This window comes from Lithobates pipiens, unplaced genomic scaffold (genome assembly GCF_037356315.1).
Source record: "Lithobates pipiens isolate NorthernLeopardFrog02 unplaced genomic scaffold, aLitPip1_a1.2 Scaffold_166, whole genome shotgun sequence".
Classification (NCBI taxonomy): domain Eukaryota; kingdom Metazoa; phylum Chordata; class Amphibia; order Anura; family Ranidae; genus Lithobates; species Lithobates pipiens.
In genome coordinates, this window is record NW_027507752.1 from 1,223,476 (window position 1) to 1,243,474 (window position 19,999).

A 19,999-nucleotide genomic window follows, 5' to 3' on the forward strand; every position below is an offset into this window, starting at 1 on the left:
TTGCTGTGTCTTGGACTTCCTATTTCTAGTCCCGTCGTACGTGCCGTACACGTCATTGCGCAAGCTTTCGACGGACTGTTTGTGTATCCGTGTGTGGTCAAGTCCATTCAGTGGAAAGTACGACGGACTGTCCGTCGGATTGTATGACGAACTAAGTATGCCATACAGTCCGCTCGTGTGTACGCGGCATTAGCGAACCATTCTTTGCCATTTTTATCTTGCATATTTTCTGTATTAACATACATATATAACAGTTATTATCTAATATGAATAGACATCGGTTACTATCTGGCTTAAAGCAGAAGTAAACCCGTCGATCTAACAGTTGGAGAAAACAGTTAGCATTTCCGGCATGCCGGGAATGTAACTGTCACATTGGCTGTGCTCTCAACCAAACTGTCAAACCATCCAATGGCCGGTGTCATAACTGATCACATGTGCAGCTTCATGGCAGTTAAAGATTAAAGGGAGGCCAAGATGGCGGCTTCCTTGGCTGAAAACGATAGGAGGGTTTACTTCCACTTTAAAAGTCAGCATAAATGGAACACTTTTTTTTTTTTTTTTTTTGTTCGTTTTGTTTGAGCATAGAAATGAGTTGACTGGAGCTTACCTGTCAAGAACAGAAGACACGTCCTCACTGAATTCTGAACTTTCACTACTGCCTATGATACAAAATACAAGAAATATAATCAGATGTTAAATACAAATGCAGCATTAAGCTCTACTTGTGTTTGGTGACCAAAGCCAGCCAGAAAGAAAGCCACCAAACAAGCAGACCCCAAAACAGCGGCTATGATTGCTCTGTTTGCATTTCAAATAAAATGAAAAGTGATGAACTATATACAGTATGAGAGAGACCCCCCCCCCCCCCACTACATCCAATGGTCACAGTGCTCCTTCTACCTCACTGACCACAGTGCTCACTCCCCTCCTGTTTTAGTGCCCCCTTCTAACCAAAATCCCCCCAACACAGGGCATTTTTCCCTGATTGACTCACTCCTAGCCTACAGCTCATTACTTCTTAAGTTTTGCATGCTAGTATCCATATCGAATGCGAATAGGTTACTAAAGTACAAAAATTCTCATACGACAAGAAAAAAAATTATAATTCAGATGTGATGTATTGTATTCAAAAGATGAACAAAACTCTGGATAGCCGCACTCCGGATTGAGTAAAAAGTAAAGTGCCTTTATTTCTTCAAATGCAAAAACTCCATATTGAACAAAACATCACAGCAAAGGGAAAAGAAAAATTAGAACAAGGTTTCTGACGCGTTTCACGCTAAGACCAGTGCTTACTCAGAGTAGTGCTGTGATGTTTTGTTCAATATGGAGTTTTTGCATTTGAAGAAATAAAGGCACTTTTACTTTTTACTCAATCCGGAGTGCGGCCATCCAGAGTTTTGTTCATCTTTTGTATACTTGGCTTATTCAATCAGCCTGCACCTGGAACCCCCTACCTATCTGGAGAGTTAGTAGCCTGTCAGTGGATCGACCTGGAGCGGTGAATTTTTGTTTTCTGTGATGTATTGTATTTTCGGAGGAAAACTGCACAATTTAAACGTAAACCATATAATCCTGTATCGTCCAAGAAAAGTTCTCGTGTTTTCCCCTTCAGAAAATTTCAGACGAAAGCTGTGTGCTAACAATCAGATTACCGTACGATCGTGTTCAAAGTAGAATTTTTCATCCGTTTTTTTTTTTTCAAGGTGTGTACGAGGCTTAAGCTGCTTCACACTTCCATCATAACAAACCCTCACATCCCTCCCCGGTCACGTCACCATCCTCACTCCTCCCAGCGCAGTCGCAGCAAACCTCCCCTCACCCACCTCTGCTCCCCCTCCCCGCAGATATCGTCTCCCCTTTGCATTCACCCTGCCTGCTCATATACTATGCCTCACCACTTCACCATCATGACAACTTCAAACTTTTGAAACAAAGAGCCAATGTATTGTCCCTCAGACTTTAGGGGTGGACGGTGGGTGTAGGTAATGCCTCAGGTTTGGTGGTTAGTGGGAGTATACACAAGAATATACATGGCACCCCTGTGGTTAGTACGAGCAGGAATAGTGCCCCATCATTTGGTATTAGTGGGAGGCATAAGGCCCCCATTGTTGGGAGGAATAGTGCCCCATTGTTGATGACAGCTGAAGGAATAACTCCCTATTATTGGTGTCAGAGGAAAGAATAGTGCCCCTTTGTGGGTGTCAGTGGAATGAACAGTTCCCCCATTGGTGGAAGGAATAGTTCCTCATTGTTGGTGTCAGTGGGAGGAATAATACTCCATTGTTGGTGTCAGAGGATGGAATACTGCCTTGAATCAGTGAGAGGAATAGTGTTCCAAGGGCTGGATAAAGACAAGCAAATGGCCACAGACGGAGACCACTGGTTTAGAGCAAAGGGTTATATAATGTTCTACAAAATCATCTGGCAAGAGGCTGCAGGGCAATCTCAGAAGCAGTGTGAAAAGGCTTCTTAATTTTCCTTTATAATCAAACTGAGTACACTTCCTGAGTTTGGCACACGTCTGATGTTCCTCAGCATTTCACAGACTAGTTCAGCCCCATTGAACGTTGCAGTAAAGATGTCCTTTACACACAGACTACTGTTACTTCTGCGGTATTGGCTGTAATTTTTCCTATCGCCACCTGTACCCAAAGCTTTAAATCTTGGCAGAGTGAGAGCTTGGGGTACGCCTCTGAACATTCACAATCTGCATGTTTGTACAAGCCGCTGTTTAGAGAGGTGGAGAGGTTATAAATGTTGTGCTGGCAGGTGGGAAGGTATCACTAATCCACCACTTACGTTGGCGTGAAAGTGAGAAGTATAAGACATGGAGAGATATAACGCACGGGCGCCGGGAACACTGGCATATAGAATGCCTAAAATGTTTACAGCTTGTTGGTCTAAAGTATTTGCACCCAATAACTACCCTTTACTGTTCCTCTCTGTCAGTGGAATTGACTTGTCAGATCACATGGACTTAAAGCATCACAATCTGCTTATTCTATGAATTCTCAGTTTTGTTTATGAATAAACAAAAATGTAATTAGTATAGAAAAATAAAAGAAAATATGGAACGGTTAACTCATAACATTTTCAAGTAGCATTCATATAAAACTTTACAATAGTGCTGTACAATTACTGAAAATACACTAGCTTTGACATTTTACAGCAGGGGTGCCCAACCTTTTAAAGAGCAACAATGAGTGGAGCGGGCGGATGACAGGTCCGTGTCCACCCTGCATATGCAGAGCAGACACGGACATGGCTCGCTGTATTCTATGGGATCTCCGATCTGATCTGCTATGATGGAATGTGACGGATCCCCCCCTCTGCTTTTTGGATGTAGGTGTGTGTATATGGCCACAAGTCTATTTACATCTGTGGCTCAATAGAGGTGAACGGAGGGTCCGATTGGGTTGGACCGATCATGCCAAAGGGGCTTAATGCTGCTTTCACACTGACGTGCTGTGGTTTACCTGTACTGCAAGTGCAGTGCCGTGCCGTACACCCGTGGTTTCCCTGTCGGTTAGCTGCACTTTGCCTTAGACTTCTATTATATTCTGCAGGTGTGATGCACTTTCTGAAAGCTCCCCACACCTGCAGGTAATAACAGAAGTCTATGGCTCAGTGCAGGTGTTCTGCGCTGCACCTGCGGATCAGTTTGAAAGCTGCCCAGTAACCACTGCAGAAGACATATGCCCATATATACACTGTGATTTTAGTAATAAACTTACCTTTAATAACAGTCTTCCATTCAGGTATCGCTGGCTGTTGATGTCCCAGGCAGAGTGCATTTGGTATCACTCCGCCTGTACCAGGAGGCGGCGCTATACAGGACGCATCGATTTATGCAGCTCTGTAGCCACTTGCTTTCTCTACCGCCAGCTTCATTAACAACACTGATGCTCTGGGGTGGCGGGTCGGCAACCCAAAATATGGGCTTGCCAACCCGCCATCAGAGAGCAGGAGTTCGAGGGCCACATCAGAGGGCTCCGCAGGCCACATGTGGCCACCGGTTGGGCACCCCTGTTTTACAGCATGTAACTGGAGAAAACCCAATATAAAATGACTTCCCTTTTATATCTTGAGTATTAATCCCACCAGACTATTCATGAATATAAGATTTTTATTTTTTGGGGATTTTATGAAATATTGCTGATCTTGCAAACATCTAAGTGGTATCTTAAAAGTTATATATATAAAAACAATAATGATGTTGGAATTAAAATACAAAATGATTCACAGAGAGTGATAAGGAAAAGCTCCTAGTAGGACTTTTTAAAACATTTTTGGATAGAGCAGGGAAGGGTTAGAACTTCTGTCTGGTTCCTACTGCTGTCCAGGTCCCCCACTAGGGAGATTTCCTTTAACCTCCTGTTCTAGTGACAGGTCCCATTAGCAGCTAACAGAGGTTCTAGCCCTTCACCACTCACTAAGGTTAAAAAAAAAGAACAAAAAAAGTTGGAGTTCTGATTTAAAAAAGGTTCCTACATTTTCACACACCTCCCACTATATTCCACGGTGTAAAATACTAGATAACAGAACACAGGACTACAAACTTCCCATGTGACGATGTTGAGTGTCCCAGCACAGTTACATGCTTCTCCATACCTGGAAGTACTAGATATTTATTTTTAAAGAGATACAAGAGTATTTGCAAAGAGACTGGCCTTGTCTGCGCTCCCTTCCCTGTGGCTCAGTGCTAGCAATTGGCCGCTAGGCTCGAGCACTACCACAGGGGAGAGGGTCACATGCTCCTCCATACCTGAAAGTGCAGAGTAGTGTTGCAAGCTGCAATGAAGGAAGGAGTAGCGAGAGAACACTGGCAAAGTGGTTTTAAGTAAGTTGGGGGGAGCAGAGCCATGTGCAGATGCACTGGAACTTTGCCCAGCAAGGGCAAGGTGACTATTTTTTTTTTTTTTTTTTAAGCGTAATCTATTTGTGCCTTTTCCCGTAGGTCACACGCTATACAAATTCAGGTGTGACACCAAAGTTCTTGCATACTGTTTCACTGTCAGAATCAAGCTGTGCGGGGACTGGAGAGGTGTGGTTTGGACCTACCAATCGATATCCCATTGGTGAAGGCTGCCAGCGGTATGCTGTTCCGGACAGGACTCTGGGACTCAAGGACACTGTCGTCCAGAAGGCTGCGTTGTTTCTCAGATGGAAAAGTGGCACTCTTGCTTTCGACAACACTGAACTGACACATGACGCTGGAGACATGGAGAAAAAGCAGTGCGCTTAGTGTGGCGCATATGAAATCCCATTATTTTCTACATTAGGTCCTGTACTCACCCAGTTGCAGGGCCTCTAGTTCCTCTAGTCTTCTCCTCAAATGCCTCCAGTAATACAGAATGTCATATAGTAATCATACAGAAGTTACCAAACTTTCTATATATATATATATATATATATATATACATACATATACATACACTGTATATAAAGATATAGATAGATATACACACACACACGCCATATATCAAAATTTATTTTCCAAATGCTACTACATGTATAAATCACATTGGGCCCCATAAAAGGCATATGGTGTGCTTTGGCTATAGTTAAACCCTAGTCCTGACTCATATGCCAGGCTTTGTGGTTGGACTTTAAAAACAGGACGACAAGCTTGCAGAGGTTGTAGGAAGTCAATGCAACAAAGGTTCAGCATTGCCAGTGGCAGGGTAGTATGATTTTGATGTTATAGGATTGACTTTGCTTTGAGGCCAGGGGACTAGACATTTGTGAGATGGGGGCCCCTTCATTAAAATGTCCCTTAGCAAAAATAGTTTTTTCATTGTTTTGGATAGTGGGTAACAATTAGAACCTCTGCTAGCTTTTAGTGTCAAGAGTCCAAAAATGTTTATTTCCTATAATGTACAAGATTTTTTTTTTGTTTATCTTCAAACACTCTGTACTTCTCTAGCCGTGATAAAGGGGGCATTGGAAATGCATTGGAATATACTGTATAATGGAAATAAAATTTTTTGGACTCTTGGCAGAGTGTGGAGCCCCATCCTTCTTTGTGTATCCTGTCTGAGCCGCCCTCTTGTGGCAGATTTGTGTACTTGGAGCTGCCTCGTGAAGTATGTTACACAGTACAGACTGTGGAAGCTGGCAGACTCCGATTTACTAAAGGAGGCAGCGTATTATTACATTGTAAAGTTAATTTTATTGAAGAGGTTAAGCTCACTGACACTTCCTGTAGCTGAGTAGCTGTCTACCAATATGGAAGTATGGGCAGACAGCTGTCAGGAGTGTGTGCAGGAACCTGACATTGCACCCGCGGCCCTTGATGCCACACCTCTTGGCTCCCTCCTCCTTCCCCCCGCTGCTGGGCCAGTAGGAGAGAGAAGCGGAGCCTCGCGCATGTGCAGTAGGTTTCCCGGCGTGAAGCTGTAAAGGCTACACTGCTGGGTTGCAAATCAATAATACACTCACTAATGCCCTTTCACCTGTGTATTTACCACTGATTTTTAGCGGACCCAGGGTGTGTGAGACACACTCTTTAAATCTCTCACCGCTCCTCGGCCTCGCCAGCACCTTGAAGATAGACGTGAGCCGTCCGATGGTTCCTCTCACTCTCAGTTACCTAGTAGCCAAGCCCCAACATGTTTCGTCATTCACTTGACTTAATCATGGGGTTCCATGGGGCGCTTTTCTGCCAAACACGTTGAGTGTGAGGCTGATTTAGTTGGTGAGTTAATTCACATAAAGGGGAGAGGAATCACATTTCACAGCGGTGTGGTGAAGGAAAGGCGGATTGAGAGAGATAAAAAACACTCAATATCAATATTGCTTGTTAAAGTGAAATATGTTTTGGAGACTCCCGGACTTTTGCAACATTGTATGACCACTGCATATGCTCTGCAATACTCCCTGAAGAGTGTTTAAATGTATAGTGTGAACTATCACTTATTCACTGGGTAATCTATTTTTATTTAATGTTTATCTATTTTTATTTAATGTTTATTTACTATTACTCATTTTTTTATTTATGTATACCATTTTTTTTAGCTATATTTGATGCACTTTGTAGTATAATATTTAGTGGTGTAATAGTCACTTGGTTTAGCGCCACGTGTTTCAATTATTTATAATAGGAACAAATACACAGAAATTACACTACCGGGTTCCCTTACCCACAATGGCAGCGGCAGCACCCGACAGCTGATGGAAACATCAGCTGCGGGTGCCGACATCGCTGGACTCCAGGAGAGGTAAGTCAGCAGATAGAGTATTGTGTAGCTGTTGGCTTTTAATTTTTGAAGTGAGGGCGGAGCTCCGCTTTAAATGCTTATTATGTCTAGAGGGGGTACAGTGCTGGCTGTATTACTTATCTTTCTCTCTGCTCCAGCCCTCTCCTCCTCTGCCGGAAAGCTCCGAGCCATCATATACAACACAGGAACGTTAACTCTTTATTGTATATAGAGGAGCTGGAATAGCATCTCCCGTTTTGGGCTTACAGAGTCAACTACAGGATACTGGTTGCAGCGCTGGATGGACCTTACTGGAATGAGGATGAAGGTAAATATTTCTCCTCTACCACTATTCACAACAAGCATTTAACCCTTGTTATGTCTATTTGTAGAAGAAAAATACTGCAAGGGTCAATTATTATTATTATTATTATTTTTTTTACACTCCCGGAAATTGGGCTTTATGGTAAAACTACAGCCAAACAGACATCTGGAACGCATATGGAATGTTTTATCTGCTAAAATATGTTTCTATTCTTATTCAGACAATCTTTCAATTGCCAGAATACGTAACCCGAGGGTGACAACACTATAGTAGTGTCACCTACTTGCTCACCAAAGTATCACAATGCAGAGGTCCTCCCTGTGCTGCCTTATTAGTAGACTAACCCTAACCAACCATAATGTAAGTATGGGGTACCTCTTTTGAGGTCACATGCTTCTTCTCCAACCTCTAGCAATCACTGTATCTTATATTTTACTGATTTCTACTATTTTTTAGATAATCATGTATATACATCTACTCCTGAGGAAGCAAGCAGAGCTCACGAAACGCGTTGAGTGCAAAATATGTTTATGTATATTAATGTACTTTTCAAATTGTATCAAGATGTATTATGACTGATGATGATTTTACGCTCCTTTATGATTATGTCTTTGGAATTGTAATAAATTCTAATTAAATTTACTCTACTCAATTGTCTTGACCTCAGTGATCTACTCATTTAAAGTCCCATGGGCTATTTCTTCTTTTTTTCTATATATAATTCGGGATGGAGTTGTATCACCTTAGGAGGCAGTATCCAGACCACTCCCCCCCCTTTTTATCAGTAGACGAAGAACCTGACAATGCCGCCAATGTGCTACTACCGGCCTGGCTTACACTGAAGATCACTCCCACATTCAGTCAGATTTTTGGTATGTTGGGATAACCCAGATAGAATTCAGGTAGCTATATTAGCTGTATTTTAAAGCCCAAATCCAGCCATGTTTTATTTTTGGATAATGCATGGAAAAGGTCAACTTCCTGCCAGGTCTTTATTTTGGTCTTAGACCTATTAGGGAGATAATCCTCTCACTTCTGGTTTCTGTGACAACTGTAATAGAAAAGAGCGATGAGGTTGTCACTGAGACAGGAAGACACACAGATGGCAATGAAAACATTGTCAGAAGTTCCAACCTTTCCTCATTCATACAATTATATGAACTCAGTGCCACACTAATCAAATGACCCACTTGTTTCCTAAGCTGCGGCTCTTCCTGTGGCGGGAGACCGGTGGGGTTGGCATGTTGGTGGCCATCGAAGCATCTGGACATGTTGGCCGCCTGTTGTATCTCATTGTCGCTGTCATTTCGGAAGGACCTGATGACAAAGATGAAGAGGTGATAAATGGAATGTAAAATGTTTCCCTTTAATCTAAGATGATCGAATGTGACACTTCAAGCTGATCTTTCACACACAGCTCTGCGGAAAGGTTTTGGCAAAATCCATTTCACCAAAGCAGGACAGTCATTTTGCAAATTGAGCTGCTTACAGAAGGTAGCATTTGCTTTAAAAATAACTTTTTTTTTTTTTTATGGCAATATGGAAGAGGGGCTGCTTTTTTTTTGGCACAAAAACAAGTCCAGGATAGGTGAAAGAATCATCCATAAACTTTCGGGAGCACTTTGAAGCCCACTGCATCCTCACAACCCAGCAACAGAAACCTTCATTTCCCATTCCCTGTTGATTCCAATGCATTTTGGCAATATGGTGAAATTTGGCAAACATTTTCAAGAGAATTCTGGGGAAATAAAAATTCTTAATCTTGCCAATAGCTACTCTTGAGTGAGGAAATGCATCAGGGATGTTAAAGGGGTTGTAAAGGTTTGTTTTTTATTTTCTAAATAGGTTCCTTTAAGCTAGTGCATTGTTGGTTCACTTATCTTTTCCTTTGATTTCACTTCTAAATCTTTTTTTTCTTTGTGTGAATTTCTCACTTCCTGTTCTTTCTCAGTAAGCTGTTCTGGCTGACTAACCACCGCTCGGATGATGGTGAGAAGTTTACTGAGGAGAAACAGGAAGTGAGAAATTCAGACAAAGAAAAAAAACATTTAGAAGGGAAATCGAAGGAAAAGGTAAGTGAACCAACAATGCACTAGCTTAAAGGAACCTTATTAGAAAATAAAAAATGAACCTTTACAACCCCTTTAAGCAGACAAAGACTGCAGAGGCCTATTTTTTTTTTCATTTGCTGATACCAAAGGGAACGTGTGAATATTATACTTCAATTGCTACATTAACCAATTATTTGAAGTGGATAAAAAAAAAAAAAATGTCATTTATAGGTGGAGTAGGATGGACCCAATTTACCCACTTCTTATCTCTTGGTTAATTATACTCCTCTGCATGTCTTTAGCTCAACATAAGCACAACCCTTGGAGTAGAGACTTCTCATAATAGTTATCTGAGGAGGTCGAAGCTGGGGGCATAAAGACTTTGAGAGATTATATGAAGCTGGTGGAAGGGTTCAGCCAAATGGCATCGGCCCAAAACTGAAATAAAAGTCCTTATAAAAGGAACGTTCACCAACAGTAATAAACCAGGGCCAAACAGGAAGGGATTTCATCCAACAGCTTATATTAAATTATCGTACAGGCCCCGGGGGGGGGAGGGGGGTTTACAGTCTATAGTCTCACAACTCACATGCTACGTCACTTTGATCTCTCACTGATTTCCCTGCTTCTCAAATTTATTTTGGATCTGGCTGCTTTTTAATCAGCTGTAACTGTATATTGTGCACACATTAAATAGGACGGATGGGTTGTACTGCATTAGCAGGAAAAATAATAAAACTGTAAATAGCAAAAAATATACAAAAAATATTACAATATACATTTTTTTGTTCAATTAACAGAACTTTTTGTTTTTTAAGCAAAAACTTAAAAAAAACAAAGCAAACATTTCACCTACACTGAGGCTTATCTCCGGGAGGTGGCTATGGATGCCCGTTGAGAGAGGGTCTTTTTTCTTTGGCTCCTGGACCCCCCGCCCCCCCCCCCCCCTGGGGCCGGATGACGCCCACGGTCATTATTCTGCTCTTTTTTCTTTTGTGTCAGGTTCTTTTGCTTCAACCTGCCTGAAGTCTCCTTTTGCTTCCTATACTTGTTCTGTCTCTCTGTTCTGGTCCCTCTCCCTTTCTCTCTGACCCCCCTTCCACTTGTCCACCCTTGTAGTCCCCTTTTTTTCAACAACCCCTTCCCCTCTATTTCTCCACCTATTCAGTCCTTTTTCTTTCACAGTTAGATTTTGCCAGCTAATCTATGTAGGACGAGGTGGGTTGTGGGCCTCTCCGGAAATGACTAGTTCTTAATAGTGTAAGCTCTGCCCGCCTGGGGCCCGGCCCATCTCCCTCCGCTTTCCTTTCTTTATAAAATAACAAAAAATGTGTGCATCTCACTGTACTGCATGGCCATGCGATGATTACCGCTCACCTGGGTGGGTTCATATTGCCTATTGGTGTCAGAGGTCGTAGAGGGGAATTTAGCCCCCTGTCCGGGAATGCTTTCAGGTTATGTTTAAGCCTAAGTCTGGGATGGTCTCTATATCTCCCACCCAGGTGTTATTAGGATGTTTATGTCTTGGAACTATGTCTGTTATAACACTGTTGTCCATGCGCCTGTTTTTTCTTCTTGCATTCAATAAAGGAATTACAAAAAAACAAAAAAAAAAAACAAAGCAGAACTCCAGTCACAATTTTTGAACAAAGTAGGGAGGGTTAAAAACATCTGCAAAAGTTTTACTGTTGTTTGTGTGCCCATTGGTGTGTTTTCCCTCATCTCCTGTTGTGTCACCAGACAGGAAGTGAGAGGAAATCTCCTCAATTGGGACATAATAAAGAAAAAAAAAAAGAAACAAAAAACAGTCGGAGGTTCTGACCTTTCCCCAACTCTCTGCAAAACGAACAGAAAAACTTGGCGTTGGAACTGTAGTTTAGATTTTTAATGGGATCCAAGAAATGAAATCACTTGCTGGATGAGTTGTTATAGCTACAAAATGTTTCCACTTAGAAAACTTTCAGAAGGCCATTCTCTGCCATTTGTTTCAGGCCAGGAGATCGAGCACCCCTTCCGCCCCTCTACAGTACACACTATTTTACCACACCCTGTAAAAAAACAACGGTCAGCCCCGCGGTCATCTGGAGCAATGCTGTACAAGTAGTTACATAACATAACATAGGCCGTGTTTCTGCTACCATAAAGTTTGCAGGCTGGATGGGACTCAGAAAGGTGATGTCACCAATACGGCCTTTCAGGAAACCTGGAAGGACAAATTAATGACAAAAAAAAAAGAGAGAGAAGACAACATCTGGCCCCAGCTCCTCTAGCTGGACAACCCTATGACACCAGGACAGTAGGGATCGGCCTCGTGGATTCTCATACGAGTCACTTTGGCTCTGTGAACAGGAAACTTGATTAAATAATCAAGATGGCGTCCAAAAACAATACTTTTTATTTTTCCCTGAAAGAGGTTCATGTCAGCCCACTGGAGACTCGTGCAAGGAAAATGTGCTGTACCAGAATAAAACCCATTACAAGTGGTTTGGCTAGTGGTGGAATCCTGGCTATGCGGTGTATTGTAGATAGTAATACTGTATTAAATTTACATCTAAAAATACATTTTTTAATCACAGAAAGGCTGCAGACGTTTGCCATATCTCCACAATATTCGGCCTGCCTATGAGCAGGGCCGTCTTTAATACTGATTGGACCCGGGGCAAAACATTTCTTGGGGGGGCCCCCCTCCCCCATGCAATTTCGCTCTCCACCTTCTCTGAGTCATACAATAAATAGCAGCTAGACTTAAAATCAGTTTACTGTATCAGATCAGGCAGCGATTGCGATTGGTTGCCAGAGGTTACAGCATATCATTACCGCTGACTGACTGATTGCTAGAGGTTACAGCACACATTGAGGCCTCATGCACACGGACGTTTTTACAGCCGCTTTTTTGAGCGTTTTTTGCAGCTTAAAAACGCCTGTCCATGTTAGTCTATGGCTTCATGCCCACCTAGGCGTTTTTGAGCTGCAAATGGCATAGGTGTTTTTAAGCTGTAAAAAAAACCCAGGACCAGTGCGTTCCGTGGCGCGGAGCTAGAGCTGTAAAAACGCAAAACGCGCAAAAACGTGCACAAACGCACAACATATTTTCTTTGTTTTCTGAGTGCTATAGCCAAGAGATGTGTTTCTTTAAAAATGCTACTTAACGCTAAAAACCGCACAAAAACGCCAATGCAAAACGCGGTAAAAATTGCGTTTTTAACGCCGATTTTTCCAGGCGTCGGAGCTAGCTTTGCAGCCAGTTTTTTAAAACGTCCGTGTGCATGAGCACTAAGGCTCACTGATTAGTTGCTAAAGGTTACAGCACATGATTTCTGCTTGTTGATTGGTTGCTAGAGATTACTGTACAGTAATACTGCCCACCGGTTTCTATAGGTTACAGCACATCTTCTCCTCACTGCAGGGTGTCATGATATGCATATGAATGCCACCTTTATTTACATATCGATGCCACCAGGCTCCGATATTTACATATGAATCTCAATGCTATTCACATATGAATGACTGTTATTTACATGTAAACACAGGGTCTGAGGTGAGTTATCTTTACCCAACAATAGGGCAGAGCTGGGCAGCATTAGTAGCAGCACTTCCCACTGATATATTGGGACACAGCACAGGAATAAAATTTCAAGGGACAAGGGAATTTAAACTGGAATAGTTGGCAAGTATGAGGCAGCTGCTTTGGGCCCCACAACAATGACAGGGCCCAGGGCAGCTGCCCCTTTTGCCCTGCCTTAAAGACGGCCCTGCCTATGAGTAGAACGGGCTGGCATAACTGCCTGAGAGATACTCAGCATCTAGGCTTCCCTTTGTCCATGTTCTAGCCTATGATACAATAATTACGGACATCAAGCCAAGTTTGATATTATGTTTGTAATTTGTGAACACATATTGGTTATATCCTATGCTGAGATTGGTCAGATTAGCCAATGAACTTTTACAGTTCTGGTTTTTTAATCTTTGTATGTTTTCGTATTAAAACATTTTCTTAATTAATGAAATATACAATCTAGTTAAAAAAAAAAAAAAAGTTGGAACTAGTTATGACCAGGTTTTTAAGATAAATCAGCCCTAAAATGAACCTATACAATGGTGCTAACATATTCCACCTCCTCCCCATCCCCTGTAGCACATAATCACATTTTATCTTTAGAATTTTTGTTTTCAGAGCAGCAAAAGCTCAATTTGTGCTTACACATGGCCGTTTTCTATGTCCGAGCTTATCCCTGACCACATGTGACAGCAATTAACCACTCACCAAACACCAAAACGATCACATGCTCCTCCATACCAGGGTGACTTTTTTTTTCACTTTCAGCAGCTGAATCGAGTGCTGAATAATAAAGGAAAGCTGTGTGTACTGCTGGGGGTCTGAGCTTTAAATCAACCTGCTGCTTTGCTCTACATACACAAAGCATGTACTCACTTTAAATTGTTAGGTGTACAGGATAGCTTATTAATTACACAGGAGTCTGGTTCTTCAGGAAGAGTCAGACTGTCTTCCGGCTTCAGGATTCACAACAGCATCAAATACAACCCTGTAGATAAGAGGAATTGAAAGGGCTACATGCCTCTGTTATTTGATGTTATGTACAAGCAGGAGCTACGAAATCAGGAAAGGTCAGACCCACAACCGTCAGCGGTCAAAGGTCACGTTAAGAGTCAAGCTCCAAGCAAGTAAAGTACTGACTCTTTTATATGTAGGCCAACAAAAAAATATATTAAATATTCAGATCTTTGCATAGGCCCAGTAATGATTGATTATGTTTGATAAAAATTTAGGATGAATGTGTTAAAGTGGTTGTAAACCCTTACAAACCACTTTGACCTACAGGTAAACCTATATTAAGGCTTACCTGTAGGTCCAAGGAATATCTCCTAAACCGTGTATACAGGCACCGCTGTCTACGGCGATATGCCGCAAGTGGCGGCTCCCGTGCGCATGCGCGGGAGTGTCGTCATCGCGGCTTCATCGAATGATAGAGGTGGAGCAGCGAGACCCATGGAGACCCACCGAGAAGATGAACGCTCCGGACTACAGGGGACAGCGGTGACATCGCTGGCTCCTGTGTCAGGTAAGTGACACATGACGGACTACTATGTGATGCGATGCGATGCATAGTAGTCCATTATGCTTTACCTTTGCAGGAAATCAAAGAGGGAGTAACACCCATCAGGGTTTACTTCCTCTTTAAAGTTTCAGGATGGTATCAGTGCAGTAGATGGTAAAAAGCTGGGACTTATTTTCAAACACAACTACGACGACTATAGTGTTCTCGGCATTCTACGGAAAATTTTACTAGTTGACGCTTCATTTATAAACATTTTAAGATAGCCATGCATGGATAGAGAAAATAAATATCTAAGTGGCCACAACACCCACAGTGATTGCACCTGATTGGACTTTTCAGTGGAGTTCTGGAGGTGATGTGAACGGGGCCACCAACTTTTTGGATGATTCAGCAGGAATTGACCGAAAGTTGAGTCGTAAATAGCTTTATTGTACAAGGCAGGTAAAAAGGAGAATCTACAGTAAAGTTACAGAAATGTGAAATGTATTATTTTGTGATCAGTTTAGGTATATTTCACATGCATAGATTTTTTTTTCCAATTTGCTAGTCCTTTAAACAGATTTCACCAGGTCTGGAGTATTATGGAAAATAGGTACTAAGCAAAAAACATCCAGTGTAATAGAGCACTCCGTCTGTCGGTACTATAAGAAACTGACGCTTGGGGACCAATGCTTGAGGCCCCTTGATTGGTTAATTTGCAGGCTGGCAATCTTTTGTTTGCTTGGGGAACCTATGACAATTGTACAGCAATACTTGTGATCAGCACAAACATTTGGGTTTCACAAAGTTGCAGCACATTGTAATCTGGGGGGTCTCAAAACACTGACACTTAGAAATCTCAGAACAATGACTGACATTTGGGGGTCCTAAAAGAATAACATACTGATACTTAAAGCTGGCTATAAAGCTTTGCAACAAAATTCTCAGTACATTCAACAGCTCGACATGCGGTGCTAAAAATTAAATTTTTCATTAAAGTGGTTGTAAACCCTCCCCCACAACTTTGTCCCATGTAAATCAGCATAAAAACCCCTAATGAACACGGCTTGTAGATATCTCCTTACTTGCTTAGTGTTGTTGTAATCCTTGTTGTTCTGTAGAATGAAGTCACTGAGCATGCCCAGATCTCCCCTGATTTATGGCACACTCTCCATGTCTTATCTATCTGTTATCAGGACTTCCTACAGCACAACACTGAACTCTGCTAATCACTCAGAGCTTCCTCCTACACACCATGTGACCTCACATACAGTCTAAACTTGGCCATTACTGCAGTCTTATCAGCTGAAGCTGGTAGGACTCATATAGGCAAACACTAGATAATCAGCACAAGTAAATACTATGAAATAAACAAGTCAGCTATGAACAGGGAAGCAGGGTTGCCATAGAAACGTTGGATTGAGATGAAGGCTTGGTTAACAGTACAGGAAGTGCTCAATGTAAGGGCGGAAATGCACTCCACTGTGGACTTAGAAAACAATACTTAAGATGGCGCTGCCTAACCCCTGGAAAAGTAATATGCGATTTGGGCTGATTACAGTGGCTATAGTCTGATAATGACTTATTATAATGGACTAAATAAAAAATAAGCATCAGAGTGGGAGAGTTTACTTCCTCTTTAAAGATTAGATGTTGGAACAAGTACTGAATGAAACTCACATATACTGTTAGTGATTCAGTTGTTCAAGAAAAAATGTCATCCCGCTCCACACATTTTCGTGTTACTGCAGCCGAAAACAAATGTCAATTTTGACCCCATCCACCAATGATTAAAAGATCGACCCTACCTAAAATGAAAGATTTTAAAACACAGTTCTACTAGTGTATAGCAATCTTAGGGATTCCAGAATAAAAGAAAAAATTAGCAATTGATCTGGAATAATATCATTCTGATACCTTGGTTCCCCCGAATAATAACGTTCTGACACTTGGGGTTCCAGAAGGATGATGCACACATACTTCAGAGAACCACAATAAAGACAAACTGATTCTAGGGGGTCAGGGACAATGATAGACTGACACTTGGAGCCCCAGAACACGGGCACAATGACACTTGGAGATTGCAGGTCGACAAACAATTGGAGATTTCAGTTTAATGATGCAATGACACTTGGGGATCCCAAAACAATGATACACTGACACTTGCAGATCACAGATAAATGACACGCTGACACTTGGGAATGCTGGAATAATGAAATACTGAAATTTAGGGGTCCCAGTATAATGACACTGATATTTGGGGTCCCAGAAGGATGATCCAGTGAAATGTTAGAAAAACAGAATAAAGACAAACCGACTCTAGGGGTTCAAGGACAATGAAGGGCTAACACTTGGGAGTCCTTGAGCAATAACACATTGACACTTGGGAGTCCATAAAAATGACATGGTGATCATAGAACATTTACACACCGGCAATCAGAGGTCTCACAACAATGGCTATAATATTCCATAATACTTGGATTAAAAAGATCAATCATTTGATTTACTTGGTTTTCTACACTTGAAATGAAAGTCCTCAATCATTTCCACACTGTCAGGAAGTCACATGGAGTTCCACCAGCCTGCTGGATGATAGGATTATTCACCTTCAGGAAACGGCTCAGCGGGACTCAAGAATATAGATCATACACTGCACACATGCCGGAAATGCTAACTTTCACATTGGTTGTGCTCTCAAACAAATTGTCAAACCATCCAATGGCTTGTTTCATAACTGATCACATGTGCAGCATTATGGCAGTTGAAGAATCATTAGAGGCCAAGATGGCGGCTTCCTTGACTGAAAATTATAGAAGGGTTTACTTCCACTTTAATAACAATCCCCATTTGCAAGAGAGCAAGGTAAAAAGATGAAGGAAATGCTTTCCAGCTTGTCCCAGAGGTAGAGGGGATAATATCTAACGTCCAATATTCCCGTGTGAAGGCCAAAGGCTGTTATAGCGCATATTCCCAGAACACACACATTTCGATTATTAATGACTAATAAACGCAGTTCGCCTGCTTATAGGGAAAGTTGAGTTACACATTTTCATTCAGCTTTTTTATTTCTGTGACTCCACTAGGAAAAATATTCTCACATCCTCTCTGTGACACCTGGACAAAAATGTAGCTGGTTTTCACCGGGACGCGAAGACCGCAGTAATAAAAAAAAATATCAGAAGTTCTGACCATTTCTCACTTTACTAAAAAACAGTTCAAGATGATCAAACACTGTATCTATTTATTGATTCTACCTTAGCAAGAAAATGAAGGACCTGAGCAGGCGTCGCTGATCATGTTGAACGTTACGGCAATGTTCCACCAAAAAAATATAATATTGTGAGGGTTTTATTTACCGACAAGCCACAGTTTTTGTAGCTTCCTCGTGCTTGCTTTGTTTACAGACGAGCGGCATCTCCTGCCATGCAGGCTTTCTGCTGAGGCCAAACCAAGGTAAACGCAGCCCAAGTCTCTCCGGCAGCCAGGGTATACTGGGACTTCTAGTTCCACAGTGGCTGTCGGCAACCAACATGAGCCTCCTCTGTGGGGGGAGGGGGGGGGGTTGCCTTTATATTGTTTACTGGATAATGACCATCACTGCTGATTCCAAGACCAAAAAGTAGAGAGTTAATTAAACGTACATGCGGTGAGCATCTGCCTCCTTCATCCATCACTGGCGAGAGCAAAGTATTTTAACGACTAAATTGACTGTGAAATGAGAGCGACACGCTGGCTGCCTCGGATAATAGCCGCCTAAACAGAGACACGACCCAAAATGTCAGGCAGAACAATGACTAGCTGGTCCTTTTGCTGCAAAACAGAACCTTTGGCTTAGCCAATAAAGGCTAAATAAATGCATCTTTAAAAGGGTAACTTCAGCTAAAAGAGATACATACACAGAAAACAATTAACTGGCCAATAGATTTGTAAAGTTATATACATAGTCTTGTGATTTCCCCCTCACGATACATTCCTCATGTGCCAGATGGCTGAACAAGCATAATGTGACAAAGCCTTTCACAGTCTGTAATTCTGCAGTCGTGCTGTAAGGATTGGGGTGCGGACATGCTGGTGTAGTTCCCCATTCTCACCACAAGATGGTGCTAGAAATAATAAAGAGGGATAGGTCTGTGATTACCTGGATTGATAGGCAGTGTAGGTGCTTCAGGAGCCACTGGAGGGCCCCATAGGCAGGACACCTGGTAATGCCAGTTTAGGCCAAGTTTCTCTGAATGGGTGAGCTCACACAAAGGGGAAAACAAGGACCGCTGTGAAACTCCCCAGGTGCTCCAAGGAACCCCCGGGCCCAAAGTATCCAAGAAAAACAGAAATGGAAGGCGTGCATTACCAGAGATAATTTAATAATAAAAAAAAATTGTATAAAAAAATTGGGTACTCACAAAATGCAACTGACAAAAGGTCATAAACACAGTGCATGGACATGCACAGAACACGGGGTACAGCTAAGGTGTTGGGGGGGGTGCACCCCCTTCCTAGCTCCGAGGAATTCCTTTCGGATTACCCACATCTGAGGAAGGCAGCAGCCACCTAGTTTTGGGATACCATATACACCTTTCACACCACCATTTTATCTGACATCTCTTACTTCCCACCTTGGAAGACCTATTGGCGCTGGAAGTGACTCTGTTTTGTTGTATTGCCAAAGTTTCCCATTGAGCCAAGGGGAGCCACTTCCTCTTCCTCTGGCGCTCTGCATAAACATTTGCGGTAGGTATTGGTAATTGGTATCAGCAAGTACTAAAAAAAAAAGTATCTGTACTTGTACTCATAAAAAAAAAAAAAAAAATCAAAAAAAAATCAAAAAAAAAAATCGGTATTGGTAATATGGTATCGGCGCATCCCTAGTTGCATCCTCATTACGATCCAGTGTATGAAGCACTTTGTTGTGTGCTGCGCAGGCGGCACTGGGCTCAGACAGGGGAAACGCGCAGGTGGTTTTCAGCATAATTTTTTCCAAGCTCAGCCACACAACCATTGAGGAAATACAACACACTGACAGCCCAAGGGTTTCCGTTGCACAGATCAATGCCAGCATGGAGTATAGACACTGTGGAGATGAGACCCCATGTCACAGGTGCATATGAGCAGTGTATGCCTGATATTGGTAGGCTTGCCAATTGTACACCTGTGCGCTGGCTTCATAATCATCCCAGGAATAGAGGTTAGCGCTCAGACTTGGAGACGGCACTGCCCGGCAGACAGGAAGTCTGGCCTGGGAGGGTCCCAGTAGGAGACGGTTCCGGGAGCAAGAGAGAGGAGGTCTTGGAGTCCAAGGCTGCAGGTGGCAGCCTGTGTATGCACGTCTGTAGCAGGCACATGTGGCCCACAACCAAAACAGCA

The 19,999-nt window shown here is 42.3% G+C and overlaps 1 protein-coding gene across 5 annotated transcripts in view; it reads right to left on the reverse strand.

Annotated features, from left to right (window-relative positions):
- The window catches only part of RALGPS1 (Ral GEF with PH domain and SH3 binding motif 1), a 659,487-nt gene that overhangs the window by 56,557 nt on the left and 582,931 nt on the right, over positions 1-19,999 (reverse strand). For 3 of the 5 annotated variants that reach the window (XM_077484869.1, XM_077484868.1, XM_077484867.1), the window contains exons 13-15: positions 8,721-8,847; positions 5,068-5,219; positions 611-662 (exon numbers count right to left, since the gene is read on the reverse strand). In XM_077484869.1, coding sequence (XP_077340995.1) covers positions 611-662; positions 5,068-5,219; positions 8,721-8,847 — 331 coding nt within the window. The remainder of the gene's footprint in view (positions 1-610; positions 663-5,067; positions 5,220-8,720; positions 8,848-19,999) is intronic. The other 2 variants (XM_077484871.1, XM_077484870.1) reach the window with 1 other exon arrangement.